A 16,950-nucleotide genomic window follows, 5' to 3' on the forward strand; every position below is an offset into this window, starting at 1 on the left:
CATATTCTAGCATTTGATTGCCACTTCTTATAAAGGGATGACCCAACAGAACCCCATAAAAACAACTTTATACAATAGATCAGATTATGTGCCCAGAAAGGCAACTGCAACATTAAATCTTGATCTGTTGCTAATAGTCTACCATACTATCCCTAAACACTAGTATTAGCAAAGAGTTCCACCAGATTTCATTAAAGAGACCTTCCTATGATTGTTTATCCTTAAAAGATGAGAAGGCTAACAAGCAATGGTTTTACAAAGCAATTGGTTTCACTTCTGGATCTGTTTGCTTATTTGTTAGTACAAATGAGATCAGTTTTGTCAGGCTCTCAGAACAGTTTTAAAGATAACCTAAAAGCCTGGTTTCATACTAAGGAAATATCATAGAAGGGGGTGGGGAGAAGATCTTCATGTTTAAACAAACCCTCAGAACTTCAAGCAATAAATACATTCAGTCATTTATTTATTTATTTATAAATGAGTGACAGCATAGTGAATCCTAAGAGAAATGTTTTTTCAGCAGTGAAACATAAAATGGAGTCTTGTGTTAAGAAAGTGAATATGAATATTTTAAATGGATGCCTAGAGAATCCGTGTTTGCTGTTTACATTTAGTATGTTTACCACACTAGCAGTATCACACTTCTTTTCTTATTTTTCTTCTAAGAACTAATGAAAGATAGCTCGCTCTCAGCTTTGACATGTTGCACATGCCATTATGTTGTTCTCTAAGAGCAACTAAAATTTCTCCAGTGTTCATGTGTGATTCCTTTCTCATTCATTATCACTTCAATGTGGATGAATACTATTTCTAGGAACTTGGTCATCAGTGAACAGATTACATATGTAAATTCAGATCATTCTTGAGCATATAGTGAATATGATTTCACACACATGAAAAAATGCATATGTACTGTACACACTTTCCTGAATCAAAAATTTTCTTCTATCCACAATTGTTTGAAATCTCACATAAAACAGTGGTAAATTTTTATACATTAGGACATTAGCTGGCTGCTTCTTTAAATGTCCCTGTTTGTCTGCCTGCTCCTTTTGTGGAGATGTGTTTTTGTATTGGATGTTTGGGCCAATGGGAGGCTTCAAGCTACAACATATTTTCCCAGTTTAAATATATTTAACATATGACAAACCCCAGACAAGGCTTTTAATATGTATAAAGAACTGCAGTGTTAGGTGGTTTATTTGCAAACCGTTTTCAATGTTGTCCATTTTTATGGCACCTTTAACAATATTCTTGTTTCCAAAGTACAAAAAAATAGATTAAATATCTAGCCATAACTGAATGTCAAGCAATAAAACAAATGACTTTTGTGCATAGACTTTAAAAAAATACAAATTTTAGACATCTGCATGTAAATGCAATCTCTTGTTTACTGCTTTCTTCAACTCGAGCAATTGATTCCTTATTTACTGTTAACTTAAGAACTTGTAATGGCCTGTAAACATTTTCTCTCTTCCTCTTCTTTCAAATTTACCTTCATCCCTGCTTTTGAGTCATAATATTTAATGTTGTTCTGCACATCTCTATACAGTTAACTTTTTGGCTTTCATTCTGTATAGATAAGAAAATGTTATATTATAAACAGCCTACTCAGTGCAAATATTTATCTGTTTATCAAATCCACAATATGCTGTATAATACTGGTTTTACTATATAATCTATTTTAGACATAGCTGTTTAGAACTAGAGTGTGCTATTTTTGTGTTTTTCTGATGTGTGGTGCTAGATAAGTTACTTTTGTGAACAAAAAAAACAACAACAACCTTTTATTCCTAGACAATACCACCTTTGGGTCTTGTTAATTTCACTGAGTATAACTATATATTTGTATATATATACATATATATATATCTATATATATCTACCTATGCCCAACTGGCAGCTGTATCAGAGTGCTGGATTTGGGACATGCTTTTCTCTTTAAATACATACTATCATTATATAAATTATTCTAGAATGTATTTAATTAGGATAAAATTACTTCCTTAGTATGGATATTTGACATCAATAGGGTGAATTTGTTTATAAATATGGATATATGAAAACTTATTAGCATTGACTTTATGTTTGCTACTTGGCTTTATACCATATCTCCTAAGCTGAAAAATAATTTGCCAGGCCTTCAAGATCCTAAAGAAACACTCTAGTTTAATGGAGTAATCCTTTTTTTTCTTCTAAGAAATTATATTATTGACACCTGACAGGGTTGTGTACTTAGCTCCTATTATAGATAATAGGCATTTATATAAAATATCCTTGGTGGCTTGATGGCGGAATAACCCTTTCCCCTCCTTCCTGAACCATGAGGAATCTGAAGACATCCACTGTCATGGCAGAACATGGCCCAATAGAGCAAATTCAACAAAGGACATTCTATTTTAATTATGACCTCAACTAGTTCTATGAACTGAGTGAAGGGCCTTCATGTTAAAAGTCATCATTTAATAATGAGTTTAAACTCTCTCACCTATTCTCCCAAGACCTATTGGCATTGTTAAAAATCCAAGTATATCAAATATCTAACTAAGGATGTAATTAACCTTATTAAATATTGATTAGAATTGTTCTGTAATATTACTGAATTTGTAAGATCTTTAGCAAAGATTTTTGAGCAATTTATAAATATAGAGCAAATGTTTCTGTTTACTGCACTTTTTGTAATTGAAGGTGATAAATTCTCAAGCCATGGTTATTGGCTTCCATGCACTGCATATTTACCCACAATTTAGACAGTTTCCATTTTTATGGAAGAGTTGCTGTTAACTTAATTACAAATGCAATCATGTGGTTAATGAAAGCTGATGCTAATAGTTAACCTTTTAAAGTGAATTGGCTACAGTTTAAGGAGAAATCTCTTTTACTATAAGTCATGTCATTCCTTACTGCTTCACTTAGAAAGAGATGGAATTTTTTTTTTTTAAGCACCATTCAGTATCCTAAGCTTCCTGGAGATAGAGATTGTATTTCTTTGTGTCTGTACAATGGCCAGCACATGCCAGCATTTGATAATTATTAAGTAACAATGAGTGTGTCCCAATCCAAATTCTTTTTCTGGGGTGTTACAGTAAATTTATAAAGTATGCCAAGCCTATAATTAACACTTTCTTCTACAACCAAGTATTAGACCCACATTTAAAAAAGACCACATGAAATGCCGATTCTAATTGTGTGTAGGTCTTGAGGATTAAGCACACAAATTTCACAAAACTCGTGAGTAACAAACTCAGCCTTCTGTAAATATACATGCAAGTTTGGAAACAGTAATACTGTACCTATAAATATATCTGTCTGTTTTGTGTACAGTATGTAAAAATTCCTTTTCTGCCACACTAAAAATGCAAGCCATTTCTGGGTATCCTAAAAATAGTATTGTACTAAAACTTTGCTAATGATCTTTATTAGAAGATCATCCAACTTTTCACATACATTGGGTTTTCTTTTCAGTTCACTCTTACAGTAGTCTGCTTATTTCCAGCTGTTTGTTATTTTATTGTGTCCTGAATTTAAAAAGATATTTTGATTCATTTTGTAAATACAAAGATGTAAAAAAAAGAGAGATTTAATGTTGTCTTTTAAATACTCCGATTTTCATTCTAATATGAATGTTGTTATATTGTACTTAGAAACTCTACCTTTAATATTACATTACCTTTATTAAAAGTGCATTGAACACATCAATTTTAGATGTGCTTTATGTACTATTATCCTATAATAAAACTTCAGCTTCTAATGGAACACTTGCCTTGTTTTTCTTCTTTTTTGCTTATTGAGTTGCATTATACATAGTTTTCTAGCTTACAGCTTGTCTCCAGAGAACAGTCTAGTAGACCTTGCTACTCAAAGTGTGTCGACAGACCAGTAACCCTGGCATCACCTGTCACCTTGACCTTATTAGAAATGCAGATTCCCAAGCACCACCCCAGAACTACCAGATCAGAATCTGCATTTTTACAAGATCCCCAGGTGATTGCTTTGCATACTAAAGTTTGAGATGCACTGATCTATAGTATAGTATTTAAAAAAACACACAATTCATTTCCATTTTGCAGAGAGAAAACATGTACAAGGATCAAACTACCTTTTTGATCAGAGAAGGCAAAGAAGTTTTAACTTGTGAGCTAATGTCTAATGACTGATAGAGCCTTCTGAGGCTGCTTCCTGTCTCAGAGGAGAAGGGGTCCTGACTGATTAGCGACATCTGCTCTGAGAGTAGGAGGGGAGAACTCCTGGATGCATACAATACTTTGTCATCTTTGCTTCAGACATCTTTAAAATGTAACATCAGAAATGCTGCCAAAGATTTTAATGATGCCAAAGACTAAAAATATTACTTTACTTGGGCTAGCATTGCCTCCTCCAGCCCCATCCTTCCTCCTGAGTAGATGATATAGGAGGGAACCAATAAATTTAATATCAGCTAAGTATCATACTCTTATAACAATGCAAAAACCTCACTATAAATTATTTTTAAAGTAACATTAAGGACATTTAAATTATAAAATATTCTGAAATCAGAATAAAGGCAACTAAGTCGGCATTTTCCTACACACACACACACACACACACACACACACACACACACTACAATACCTAAGTCTCTCTTACACAGTAAAATAAATATTGAGTTGATCCCCAAAATTGTCGCATGTAACGAACAGTTCCTAATCCTGCCTTTATTTCCAGCTGCCTCAGAGAAGGGGGAGAATGACATTATGTGTGTGAACTATTTATGGACTGTCAAATTAATTCCATATAATTATAAATATTCACCACCTTCCAGCATCTTGGAAAATTGAGAGTAAATGGAAATAGTGAAGTTCAATATATGAAATCTGTCACCTCTAGGCCTTTGGCCAAACTCATGCCTAAGCTCCTTCTGATAAAACAATGATTTACACTTACTTCTCCACCATGGATTAGCTTGCTCCACTTCCAAAAGGGTTCTTACACAGTAGCATAAAAGGGACGTCTTATAGTTCTGTTTATACTGATCTCATGGGAGAATTAGATAAAGAAAACAAATCAGGTCATTATTAAACTCTTGGAGATAAAGCCAAAGAAATAATCATAGACTAGTCAGTAAGACCACACATGTCTTAGTGCTACTACTACTAAGCTTTGTTTCATGGGGCAAGATCAGTCTAGCCTCTTAACATTACTAGTAGACTTCTAATGTGCATTTGGATCAAATGGACTGGTATGAAGCAGGCCTGCTTCTCATGCCAGGTCTGTGAGAAAATAGAACCATCCTCATATGCTGGGAAGGCTAACCGCTGATGTGCTGAACTGCAAATGATCTTGCACATTTCTCTGTCTTGGTTTCATCCACAAGAAGAAATACACACCTAATAACAATTATGATAACCTTGTTTAGCTAGATGCTTGCATTCTTTTCTAAATTTTGGTCCTATGAAATGTTTACAAACTCAAAATAAGTACCTACTGTTTATAAATTCTTTCAAACGGAAACTGGCTTCTCATTCAGCTTCTGGGGTTTCTCAGTTTAGCAGATATGGACAACCAAATCTTTCTTCTGCTTAAAATTCCACAGAATCAAAGAGTACAGTCACTTTGGAAAACAGTTTGGCAGTGTCTTAAAAAATTAAACATAAATTTACATACAACCCAACAATTCCACTCCTAGGTATCTACCCAAGAGAAATGAAAACACAAAGTTCACAAAGACTTGTATACAAATGTTCACAGCAACATTAGTCATAACAGCCGAAAAGTACAAACCACCTAATGTCTATCAACTGTCAAATGGGTAAACAAAATGAGGCATATCCATAAATGGGCTACAATTCAGCTACATGACTACTAATACTGCTACAACATGGATGATCCTCAAAAATATTCTGCTAAGAAAAGAATCCAGATGCAAAAGACTACATATCATTTGATTTATATGAAATGTCCAGAAAAAGGCAAATCTATAGAGATAGAAAGGAGATTAGTGCTTGTCTGGGGTTGAGGGTGGGAAGAATAATTAATTTTAAATGGACACAAATGATTTTCCAGGTTAATGTAATGGAAATGTTCCAAACTTGGTAATGTTGATCATTGCAAAACTCCCTACACTTACTAAAAAATTACTGAATAACACAAATAAAATGAGTGAATTTTACAGTAGGTAGATTACACCTCAATAAAGCATTCTCTCTCTCTCTCTCTCTCTCTCTCTCTCTCTCTCTCTCTCTCTCTCACACACACACACACACACACACACACACACACACACACACACACACACTGGTTTTCTTATTACCAGGGAATGAAGTCCAAAAGCACAAATTCTCTAGCATGGCATGAAGACCCTCTCTAGCCCCTCTCCTCCAATGATCTTCATCCCCGCCCCCCCTCCACACACACACAAGGCAGTAGCTTTTCCCCTTCCTCAGAACATGCTGTTTCACACTTCTGTGATTTTTCACTCTTGAAAATGCACAGTCCCTTCTCTACCCAGGACACTCCTACTCATCCTTCAAGACCCAATGTAAATCAGACTTCTCTGAAATGTCTCTAAAGTGTCTCAGTCAAAAAGAGTTTCTTCTTCATTGTGTTCCCATAGAATCTTCGGTAATCTCTGTGTATATCATTTCTTATTTGAATTATAACCATTTGTTTTCAATGCCACCTTCACTGCATTGTGGGTTTGGGAGGGAAGCAGAAAAAGTATATACCAATAGCTACTATTTGTTTAACATTTACTCTTTACTCATTATTTGGCATATTTACTCATTTACATATTACTTCTAATCCTCACTACAATCCTGTAGGTGAGCTATTACTGTCTCCTCTAATTGGGCTCAAAGAAGAGACACAACATATTTTGGATCACACTGCCAATAAACAGGAAGTTGAAATCAAATCCATATATGGTGAACTCCAAAAATTCATGTTCTTTTCACTAAACTGCTTCTGGTTTACAATACAGAGCATAAAGGAAGAGATGTATATATTTAATATATTGTAATGGCAAAAGTTATGGGACCTGATTTTTAGTATCAGCTTTATCACTGATCATGCAATGTTGGAAAAGTCACTTGACAATCTGAGCTTCAGTTTTTTTATCAGGAAAACAAGAGGGTTGGACTAGATCAGTGGTCGGCAAACTCATTAGTCAACAGAGCCAAATATCAACAGTATAACGATTGAAATTTCTTTTGAGAGCCGAAAACCGACTTCTGCGCATGGGCCATGAAGTTTCAATTGCACTGTACACGCGCGCCCGCACGTGGTATTTTGTGGAAGAGCAACACTCAAGGGGCCAAAGAGCCGCATGTGGCTCGCGAGCCGCGGTTTGCCGACCACTGGACTAGATAATCTCCAACGTTCCTTCTGGCTCTAAAAATTCTGATTCCGGGTGGTATCTTGCAACCACCGGAACTCAAGAGCAGACTGTCTGATGATAATCTAGAACCTCAAAACAGGCCATATCTGGTGATGTTACCATAGCACACTACTGTGGGCTGGTGCATCCCAGCAGCATGAGTGCTTAAAGATTTCTGGAGCAGTCCTTGAGCAGTTGCTAAAGAGTAGGACAGGACTCCCCAACTCTCTCTGCCTGAGATAGTACCCAACACATTAACTTCTACATTGCCTGGATGTCCATCTCTATCCTAGCACAGGCCACTCATATCACACCTAATAAAAACTGCTCCCTACCTGCACAATGCCAGGCGTCATTGCACCGGTTGATCTGCAAGTATTCACAAGCACTGTCTCCTAACCAGCCTCTTCCCTACAACTCATTCAATACCTTGCCAGATAAACTGTCCTGAAACTTATATCTGATTGAGTCATTCCTCTGCTTATAAGCTCCCCTCTCCTCCCAGCATTCTGTTTCTTATACAATAAAGTAAAAACTTGTACTTTGGCTTATAAAAGCTTCTGTAGTCTGATCTCAACCTATTTTTCCAAATCCTTTTCTACTACTCTTCATAAACCTTGCATTCCAGGCAAAATAAACTACCTCAGGGTTCTTACATTCAAGGGATATTTTTAATGTAAGTATAATTTTTATGTTAACATACTTTAAACATCATAAATCATTTTAAGATTTAGAACACGGTTTCCTGATAGCACACAAACTGAACTCTGTTCATGCAATACGGTTATGTAACTCCTTGTGCTGGTCTCTGTCTAGAATGCCCTTTCCCATCATCTTCATACTTCAAAATCTTCAAATGAACTGACATGTCTAGTGCCCAATGTGGTAACTGCCATATAAGTACTCATACATGTCTTTAGCTATTCGAAGCAGCCTTCTGTCTCCCTCTCTGTACTCACACCATCTTTTCTATATATCTTTCTTATATTGCTTATCCCTTTCTATTTTGTTTTATAATTGTATAATGTGAATATCTTAGATTCTCAACCATCAAAAGCTCTTGGAAAAACTGGTATTTGGTCTTAGTCCTAGATGTACCCAGCACCAAGCACAAATTATAAATTATTAGTGCTCAATAAACCCTTCCTTAATGCATAAAAAAAAACCCAAACAACCCCACACACAACAAACTAGGTGGAAACTGACATCTAAACTGGGATGGGCATGGAGTGGGGGAGCCACTACTATGTGCCAGGTCTTGTGGCTGAGCACAGTTAATCTCTTATTCTACTTAATCCTTTCAAAAACCCCACTAAGTATCTCCATTTTACTGATGAGGTGTCAGGGTTAGGGAAGTTAAGACAGTGGGCTAAGATCACAAGATGAGTCTGTTGGGACCCCTTCAGTGCTGTACATGCCACTGGCCCTCCTCCTAACTTTTCAACCTCCAGGAGGTGGAGGGCCTTTTAGAACCTCCTGCAACCCGCAGCCCCTCCCACCTGGCCAGCCCCGCCCACCTGGCCAGCCCCTCCCACCTGGCCAGCCCCTCCCACCTGACCAGCCCCACCCACCTGGCCGGCCCCTCCCACCTGGCCAGCCCGGTCCCGCAGTTTCCAGCTGAACATAGTCCTGGCGCACGGCCCCGCCCTCTGCGTCGCGTGACGTCACCACGCTGGGCCGAGGTGGCGTGGCTACGTTCTTTAAATAAGGGCTTCCCAGGGCGTGCGCGGCTGTGTGTGGAGTGGGGACACGGCCTGGGCCGCAGCGGTCGGGACCGCGAGGTGGGCGGAGAGGCTGCTTCCCGGGAGACGCGGGGCGGAGGGCGCTGCCCGGGAGACGCGCGCTCGAAGGGCGGGCGGAGGGAACATGGCGGCCCGCGCGGCCGGGCTGGGGCGCTCGGCTCCAGTTCTGGCGCGGCCCAGGCCCAGCTCAGTCTCCCCCTGACCCACCCTCCTGAGACCTTGTTTCTCTTCGAAGCCATTTAGTCCCCTTACCCGCAGACATTCCTTTTGCGGCGTTGGCTCTCTCTCCCTGCCTCACCCTGGGTCAAGGAGTGAGAGGTGGGTTCAGTGGGAGCCTGTCAGGCCTGCCCGGTGCACAGGGTCCGACTCCTCAGTTTGCAGGTTTCTCATCCACACCCTCTGGGTCCGCCCAGGGCGACCGGAGAGGCACCGAACTTGGAGTGGCCAAGCCCCACGTGCAGTCCTGGTGATTCCTCTAAGTGACCCTGTGAAATGTCACCTGAGTTGCCTGGACCGCAGTCGCCTCAAAAATGAGGTTCTCTTGGAATGATTTTTGATATCCAGGCTTTTTTTTTTTTTTTTTCCTGCATTGCTTGCCGAATCGGACCCATAGCAGGGCATGATTGGGAAACCCTAAGCCATATTTCTTTTGGCAATGAGGGGCAGAGGGAGCGCTAAGACATACCGCTCCATGCCATACAGTAACGCGGTCTGTAAGCAATGAGAACACCATTCTGTTTGGGCTCTGAGAGTGCCATTCTTGGAACAAGTTAAATGGAGAAGGACTACATCGTCATTGCTGTTCTACTGCAAGAACCTTGCAAGCTTTCGTCTGCTGCATTCTGTTTCAGGTGTCCTGTCAGTTTTAGGATAGGTGTTAGGAGCATGGGTTAACAGCACCTGGTCTACCCAATCACCTATTTTCAATGTTGACCTTTTATTTTTTCCCCAGGTGATTCTGGAGAAATCCTGCCTCTGCTGGAGCCTGCTCGACCAGGCAGCAGAATTGTGAGCTCGACTGACACAGACGTCTAAGAATAAGAGCTCCATAATGGCCATGAGTGAACCGAGGCTGAATTGGTGAGTTACTTCCGTTTGTAATCACCTAAAGAGAATGAACGTGGGACTGGGTTAGATTAGGAAAGGAGGGTTTTTGACCTGCAGAGCTTTGGAGGAAACAGAAAGAAAATAGAAGTTCAGTGGCTCAGAATTTATCCCATCCTCATCTGCACATGCTGAGCACTTTTCGAGGTATAGCCGACTGCACTTCCTCTCCTAAAGTGACAATTCAGCACTCAGATCGCTACCAAGTATAATTCCATCACGTACTTGTTGTTGCTCTGTTAGTGAAGGAGAGATGCTGGAATTTTCTTGTGTCCAAGGACCTTGCCCACTGCTGTACAAGTAGTAAAAAGACCCCCCTTTAAGAATAGACAAGCTTCTTTTTGTTATGTTGGAATCTGTATCAAGTGCTCATGTAAATGCATGGACTATTTTAGAAGTGTATGAGAACTTCACAAATAGAGGACTCACTTAAGTAACATAAGTGGCTTTGCAGAGATCTAACAAATACTCGTGTGGCTTTAGGTTAATTTAGCGCACATTTACTGAGCATCTATAGTTTGCTAGCCAAGGAGAATATAAAAGTTATGAGAGATTATAAAAATAATTAAAATAGTACCTGATTCAAAGAAGATGCACTCAGTATGTGCTTAATAAGTATTTATTTAATGCAAACAATGCTCCATTCCCCCAAAGAGCTCACAGTCAATCCCTGAGCCCCATGACTTTGTTTTTGTATGATATGCAAAAACCTTAAAATGTAATCAGATAGCAAATATACAGTACCATAATCTATACTAATAAAAGGGTAATATGCTAATTAGACCAGACATCTTCTGGACATCCGGACAAAGCCACGGTGGTGGGGGCTGAGACAGAGGCGGTTAGGGGCGATCAGGCTGGCAGGGGAGGGCAGTTAGGGGTGATCAGGCCAGCAGGGGAGCAGTTAGGGGGTGTTCAGGCTGGCAGGCAGAGGCGGTTAGGGGCGATCAGGCCTTCAGGTAGAGGAGGTTAGGGGGCAATCAGACCGGCAGGGGAGCAGTTAGGGGATGATCAGGCTGGCAGGGGAGCAGTTAAGAGGAGATCAGGCTGGCAGGGGAACAGTTAGGGGGCGATCAGGCCGACAGGGGAGCAGTTAAAGGGCAATCAAGCTGGAAGGCAGAGGCGGTTAGGGGCGATCAAGCTGGCAGGCAGAGGTGTTAGGGGTGATCAGGCCGGCAGGGGAGCAGTTAGGGGCATCAGGCTGGCAAGTAGAGGTGGTTAGGGGCAATCAGGCCGGCAGGGGAGCAGTTACGGGCATCAGGCCAGCAAGTAGAAGTGGTTAGGGGCGATCAGGCAGGCAGGCAGGCGAGCGGTTAGAAGCCAGCGGTCTTGGATTGCGAAAGAGATGTCCTAGATTGGAGAGGGTGCAGGCCGGGCTAAGGGACACCCCCCTCCATGCACGAATTTCATGCACCAGGCCTCTAGTAAGTCATAAGAACCACATTGGTGCATAGCAAGTAAGACATTCTAATTTTACCATTTATACTTGAACTTTTTTCTTTTTGGATAAATGCCTTTAAAAATAGTAAGAAATGAGTATGAAATATGCTAGAATTTTTTATTTTGGAAATGGGCCAGCCAGAAGTTGCCATTTAATTAGAGGTATACACCAAGCATGTCAAACTCGCAGCCCATGGGCCGCGGGCCCCATGGGCTCCACAACGAATATTTTTGTGGCCCAGCCAATATAACAGTATGTAAGAAACATTTTAATAAAAATTTCGTAACTTAATTTTTACAATTTTCTGTTATACATAATCTACCTAATAAAAGAGTAACATGCTAATTGACCATACCTTTGCGACACCCACCAGTCAATCAGGAGTGAGTATGCAAATTAACCCAACGAAGATGGTGGGTTAATTTGCATACACAGGCACCAAGTGGCTGGGGTGGGGTGGGACACAGGCATTCCACACCACCTCAGCCGCTCCAGGCCTTTGGGCAGCATGAGAAGGCGGAAAGGCGGCTCCGGGCCTGAGCGGAAAGGCGACTCCGGCCAGAGCGAAGGCACTGCTGGCAGCCAGGGGAAGGAAGGCCCATTCTTGCATGAATCTTTGTGCATCAGGCCTCTAGTAATTAATAATGAACTACAACGTTCACTAATGACTGATTACTATAATCGTATTGCATTCATTTCCCTTACGCTCTGGCTCACCATTTCTCTCCACTAATACTAGCAGCGAATATTTTAGCAGCCGATTGCCATGTCATTAGTCTTGTACTGACTTGTTTGGTGTGCGCAACAGGAAATACTTCACTTTCAGAGAACAAGAAAAATAGGTTTATTTGCGTTATGCTTATTAATTTGTGCAGTTATTCAGTGTCTGGTAAGTTAATGTTTAAGAAAAAGTATTAATTTTTATTAAGATGTTCTATTATTTTATGTTAATGATTACTCATTTATTTCATACCTTTGTATTCAGTATGTCTCTATCGAAATAAACCTATGTTTCTATGAAAATTGAAGCTTTTGTTTTAAACCTTGTTTATTTGGCCCGTGTTAGCCTTTGAGTTTGACATGCTTGGTATACATGTTTATGCTCCTTGCCATAAAATGTATGTTCAGAAGCAGGATGGATGCTCTTATACTATACCATTGACCTTGTGAAACCCAATGTGATTTAGAGCCCTTGCACAGTATTGAAGCCCTTGAACTATCCTTGACCACAGAATCCTACTAATCTTTGTCCTTCCAGGTTAATGATTCTCAGTGTTTTTAGTTTTTTTATTCCTTCATTCAATCAGCATTTATTGGATGTTTACTATATGGAAAGCATTAACTAATATATTAGTCTCTAAATTATTTATGTTATGGAAAATCACATATGACCTTAGAAGTGGTTTTAGTACAGACACACCTTTTATCACATTTGCCAGGTTAATGAAAATGTGAAGATATGCTGTCTTTTTAGTGTCTTGTGTCCTGACATAATAGTGCATGAAACAAAAATAAATAGAGAAGCATTTTCTGTCAGTAACCAAATAAAATGCTATGCCCAGAGCCAGAGGTGAGTCCTGCCTCTGACAGACCTTTTATTGTACTTATAATCTGTTCTATTTTTAACTCTCTAGTTATTTCTGACATTTATTTAATTGGATACTAAAGGAAAAGCAAGACTGGTTGTTGCAGCTGGAGAATTTCAGAATAGGCCTAGGGTAAAGCTATCTAAGAAGGAAAACATCTGAACTCATACATCTGGTACATGAAATTAAAATTATGAAGAGATGACTGTCTAGGAAAGGGGGTGTAGAGGGCATGTAGTTATAAATTACAATTGTACCATTATGCTGCTTACTCTACCTTGAGATTTTGAATTGTCAAATACAATTACTTTGCTTCACAGGGATGTCGCCTCAAAAAATGGCCTTAAGACATTTTTCTCTCGAGAAAATTATAAAGATCATTCCATGGCTCCAAGTTTGAAAGAACTATGTAATTTATCTAACAGGTAATAAGTTTATTTATTTGGTTACCTATTTCCATATTTGGTTGTTATTTTTCTGATATTTGAAGTTTTATATCTGTCTGTATCCACTACTAAACATTCAGATTGCAGAAATGTAAAAATTAGAAAACAGAAGAACTGTTCCAGTGACCACTCTTTAGTATATAACGTTTCAATCCTTTCCCCACCCATAAACAGATATATATATGTATATATATATATATATATATATATTATGTATATATATATATATGTATATATATATATGTATATATATATATACATATATATATATATATACACACACACACACATACTCAAAAATAGGGTCATATTATAAATACTATGTAAAGCCATGAATACCATAAAACTGTTTTTATCATTTGTTTTTTTCATTTAAAATAATATTTCCTGTATCTTTCTATGCCCCTGCATATGTAGCTCAATCTTCTTGATGGTTGTATATTATCCTATGTAATAAAGAGGGAATATGCAAATTGACCAACATGCCATCACAAAGATGGTGGCGCCCAGTCCCCTCAGCCCTGCCTGAGTCCCACAGTCCTTTCAGCCCAGCCGGGGGTGGGAGTGCGGGGGGCGGGCGGCAGGCGCATGGTGCTGCCAGATCCGCCCTCAGCCCCCCAGCCGCCCAGGGCCGGCCTGAGGTGCAGGCAAGCCTTGGATGGCGGCTGCCCAGCTGATGCCCGAAGCACAGGCAAACCTTGCATGGCGGCTGCCCAGCCGACACCCGAGGTGCAGGCAAGCCTCGGATGTTGCTGCCCAGCCCCCCAGGGCCGCCCGAGGCTCAGGTAACCAGGGCCGGCCAAGGCTTGTGCTGCCGGCAGTGGCAGCAGCAGAGGTGTGATGGGGGCATCACCTTCCCCTGATCACCAGGTTGCCTCCTGCCCCTGAGGGCTCCCGGACTGTGAGAGGGGCAGGCCAGGCTCAGGGACCCCCCCTCCAGTGCATGACTTTTCATGCACCAGGCCTCTAGTATATTATATACTAGTAAGTGTACTTTTTAATTCATTTAGCTAGTTTTATATTGCAAAATGTTGTATTCCTCTTTTTTTTTTAAGTTATAAAGAATACATTGATGAACTTTTTGTAATTATTTCTGAGTTAAATTTATATAAATTTCATTGTTTGGCCAAAGGGTATATACATTTAATATTTTAATAGATACTGCCAAAATGCCAGAGATTTTTTTTTCACTCTCTGATATTTAATGCCCATTAAGTGATAATTTTCCCTTCTCACTGCATACCTGCCTCTAACAACTCTTTCCTTTGTGATCAGTTGTTTCTACTGTTTGTGGATGGATCCTCAAACCAAATAATCAGGTTTACTAGAAAGGCGTAAATATGCCAAATAAGGAATTAGGAAGCTCCCCATGTGCTTTCATCCTTTGACCATGCCTTTTTCAGCGGAGGAAGTATTATTTCCAGCCTCTGCATCCAATGGAACCCCATCTTTCCCTGCTTTCTCAGTACCCTTTTTGTCAGTTAGTACCCCCTTTTACTTCTATGCCTTTGTTCTCTCTTGTAAGTGCAGGCCTGCCTCATTTTATTGAATCTCACAGGTGTGTGTTTTTACACATTGAAGGCAAGACCAATACCTGCAAAAAAGTTACAATTCACTTTATTTCAAAACTTGCTTTTTTGTGGTCTGGAATGCAACCCACAATAATTTGCAAGGTATTCCTGTATTTCAAAGTGCTCACGTTTTTCTGTCTCTAATCCCTGGACTCCAGATTCCCTTCTAGTTACTTTTTTTATTTATTTGCTCATTTATACTTAGACTCCTTTAAAGACTTGTATATGCTTGCAATATACAAGGAGGAAAAAGGACAAAAATACTACTGTATAACACATGCAGAAAACAACAGACAAGGCAATAGTAAGTCCTTCCCTATCAATAATTACTTTAAATGAATTAAACTCTCCAATCAAAAGACATATTGGGATAATGGATTTAAAAAACAGTATAAAAAAAACTCCTTCACTACATAGCTCATTGGACTTGCTTTCACTGAACATCCCACTTAATCTGGCTTTACCCTCTCTAGTCTACTAACACTGCTCCTCTCAAGATCTAGGAGCTATTGACTACAGAGATATCTCACTCTTAGATTTCTGGTGACTGTGGTATTTCTCAGTCTCTTTTGCCGTCTTCATTGTCAAGCTTAACATGCTGGCTCATCAGATTGTGGAGCTTTTAAAAAAGACTGATTTTGCACTCTCAACCCAACCTTTTGAATTTGAACCTTTGAGGATGTGTCTGTGGAATCAGTTAATTAACACTGTTGATATTCATTTAGGTCATCTCCATACCTTTACTATAGCAAACAGTGAGCATCCTTTTTTTTATACATCCTTTTTATTAATGAATACACGTTGATATTCATTTAGGTCATCTCCATACCTTTACTATAGCAAACAGTGAGCATCCTTTTTATAAGAAGTAGGATAAATTTCTGTAAGATGTGGGTATGCATGTGTTTTTTATTTTGATAGATATTTGCCAGATTGCTATTAAAAGCATTAAAGAAACAAGTACTTTTTTATTCCATCAGATTAATACATAGGTTCACGTTAAAAGCAAGCAAAAGTTGTATTAAAGAGACAGTTGAAAAGTAAATATTTTTAAAAAGGCAATTTCAGAAGCAGTATTCTTCTTTCCAAACTGCATAATTATGTATTTGCTAATATCAGCTATAGACAGATAAGACAATAGATCCCTTATGAATGTGCAGCTATGGCTATATTTTTAAAGCTATTTCTGTTATTCATTTGTACCATTTCTTAGGGATAACTAATTTTTTAAAGTTTATCTTTATTGTTGAAAGTATTACAGATATTTTCCTTTTTCCCCCATTGGCCCCTTCCTCCCCACTCTTAAAACTTATTAATTAAATAAAGAATTGTCTTTGTTTATTTGAATAAAAGAATACCTACCAATTCTAGTATTCTGGAATTCAGCAAATATATACCTTTATCTTAAAATAAAAACCTAACCATTTCAAGAACTTTTATCTCAGCCTTCCTTTTTTTTTTTCATCAGACTAAAAATTTGTAATATTAATCTTCTTTAATCTGTCACTGCTTCTTCATTATTTTAATGGTTCTATACGAGTCCACTTCTGTTCAGCATATCCCAGGTGTGGATTATAATCTGGATTATGTAAGGGAGAGGACATTTTGCTGGCAGTTGGGCTCACCTAACTCCTAAAATTTATTTTTCCTAGAGTATGCTTGTCTTTCTTTAGATTTCTATATAGCACAAAATAATTTATTATTAC

The 16,950-nt window shown here is 39.1% G+C and overlaps 1 protein-coding gene across 2 annotated transcripts in view; it reads left to right on the forward strand.

Moving 5' to 3' along the window:
• The first annotated feature begins 9,017 nt into the window (after positions 1 to 9,017).
• The window catches only part of ICE2 (interactor of little elongation complex ELL subunit 2), a 66,859-nt gene continuing 58,926 nt past the window's right edge, over positions 9,018 to 16,950 (forward strand). The window contains exons 1-3 of one of the 2 annotated variants that reach the window (XM_008139169.3): positions 9,018 to 9,135; positions 10,049 to 10,176; positions 13,548 to 13,652. In XM_008139169.3, the coding sequence (XP_008137391.2) occupies positions 10,148 to 10,176; positions 13,548 to 13,652 (134 nt within the window). In that variant the 5' untranslated portion in view covers positions 9,018 to 9,135; positions 10,049 to 10,147. Of the gene's footprint in view, positions 9,136 to 9,769; positions 9,948 to 10,048; positions 10,177 to 13,547; positions 13,653 to 16,950 lie in introns of those variants that run through there. The other variant, XM_054716189.1, reaches the window with a different exon arrangement.

This window comes from Eptesicus fuscus, chromosome 5, assembly GCF_027574615.1.
Source record: "Eptesicus fuscus isolate TK198812 chromosome 5, DD_ASM_mEF_20220401, whole genome shotgun sequence".
NCBI lineage: Eukaryota > Metazoa > Chordata > Mammalia > Chiroptera > Vespertilionidae > Eptesicus > Eptesicus fuscus.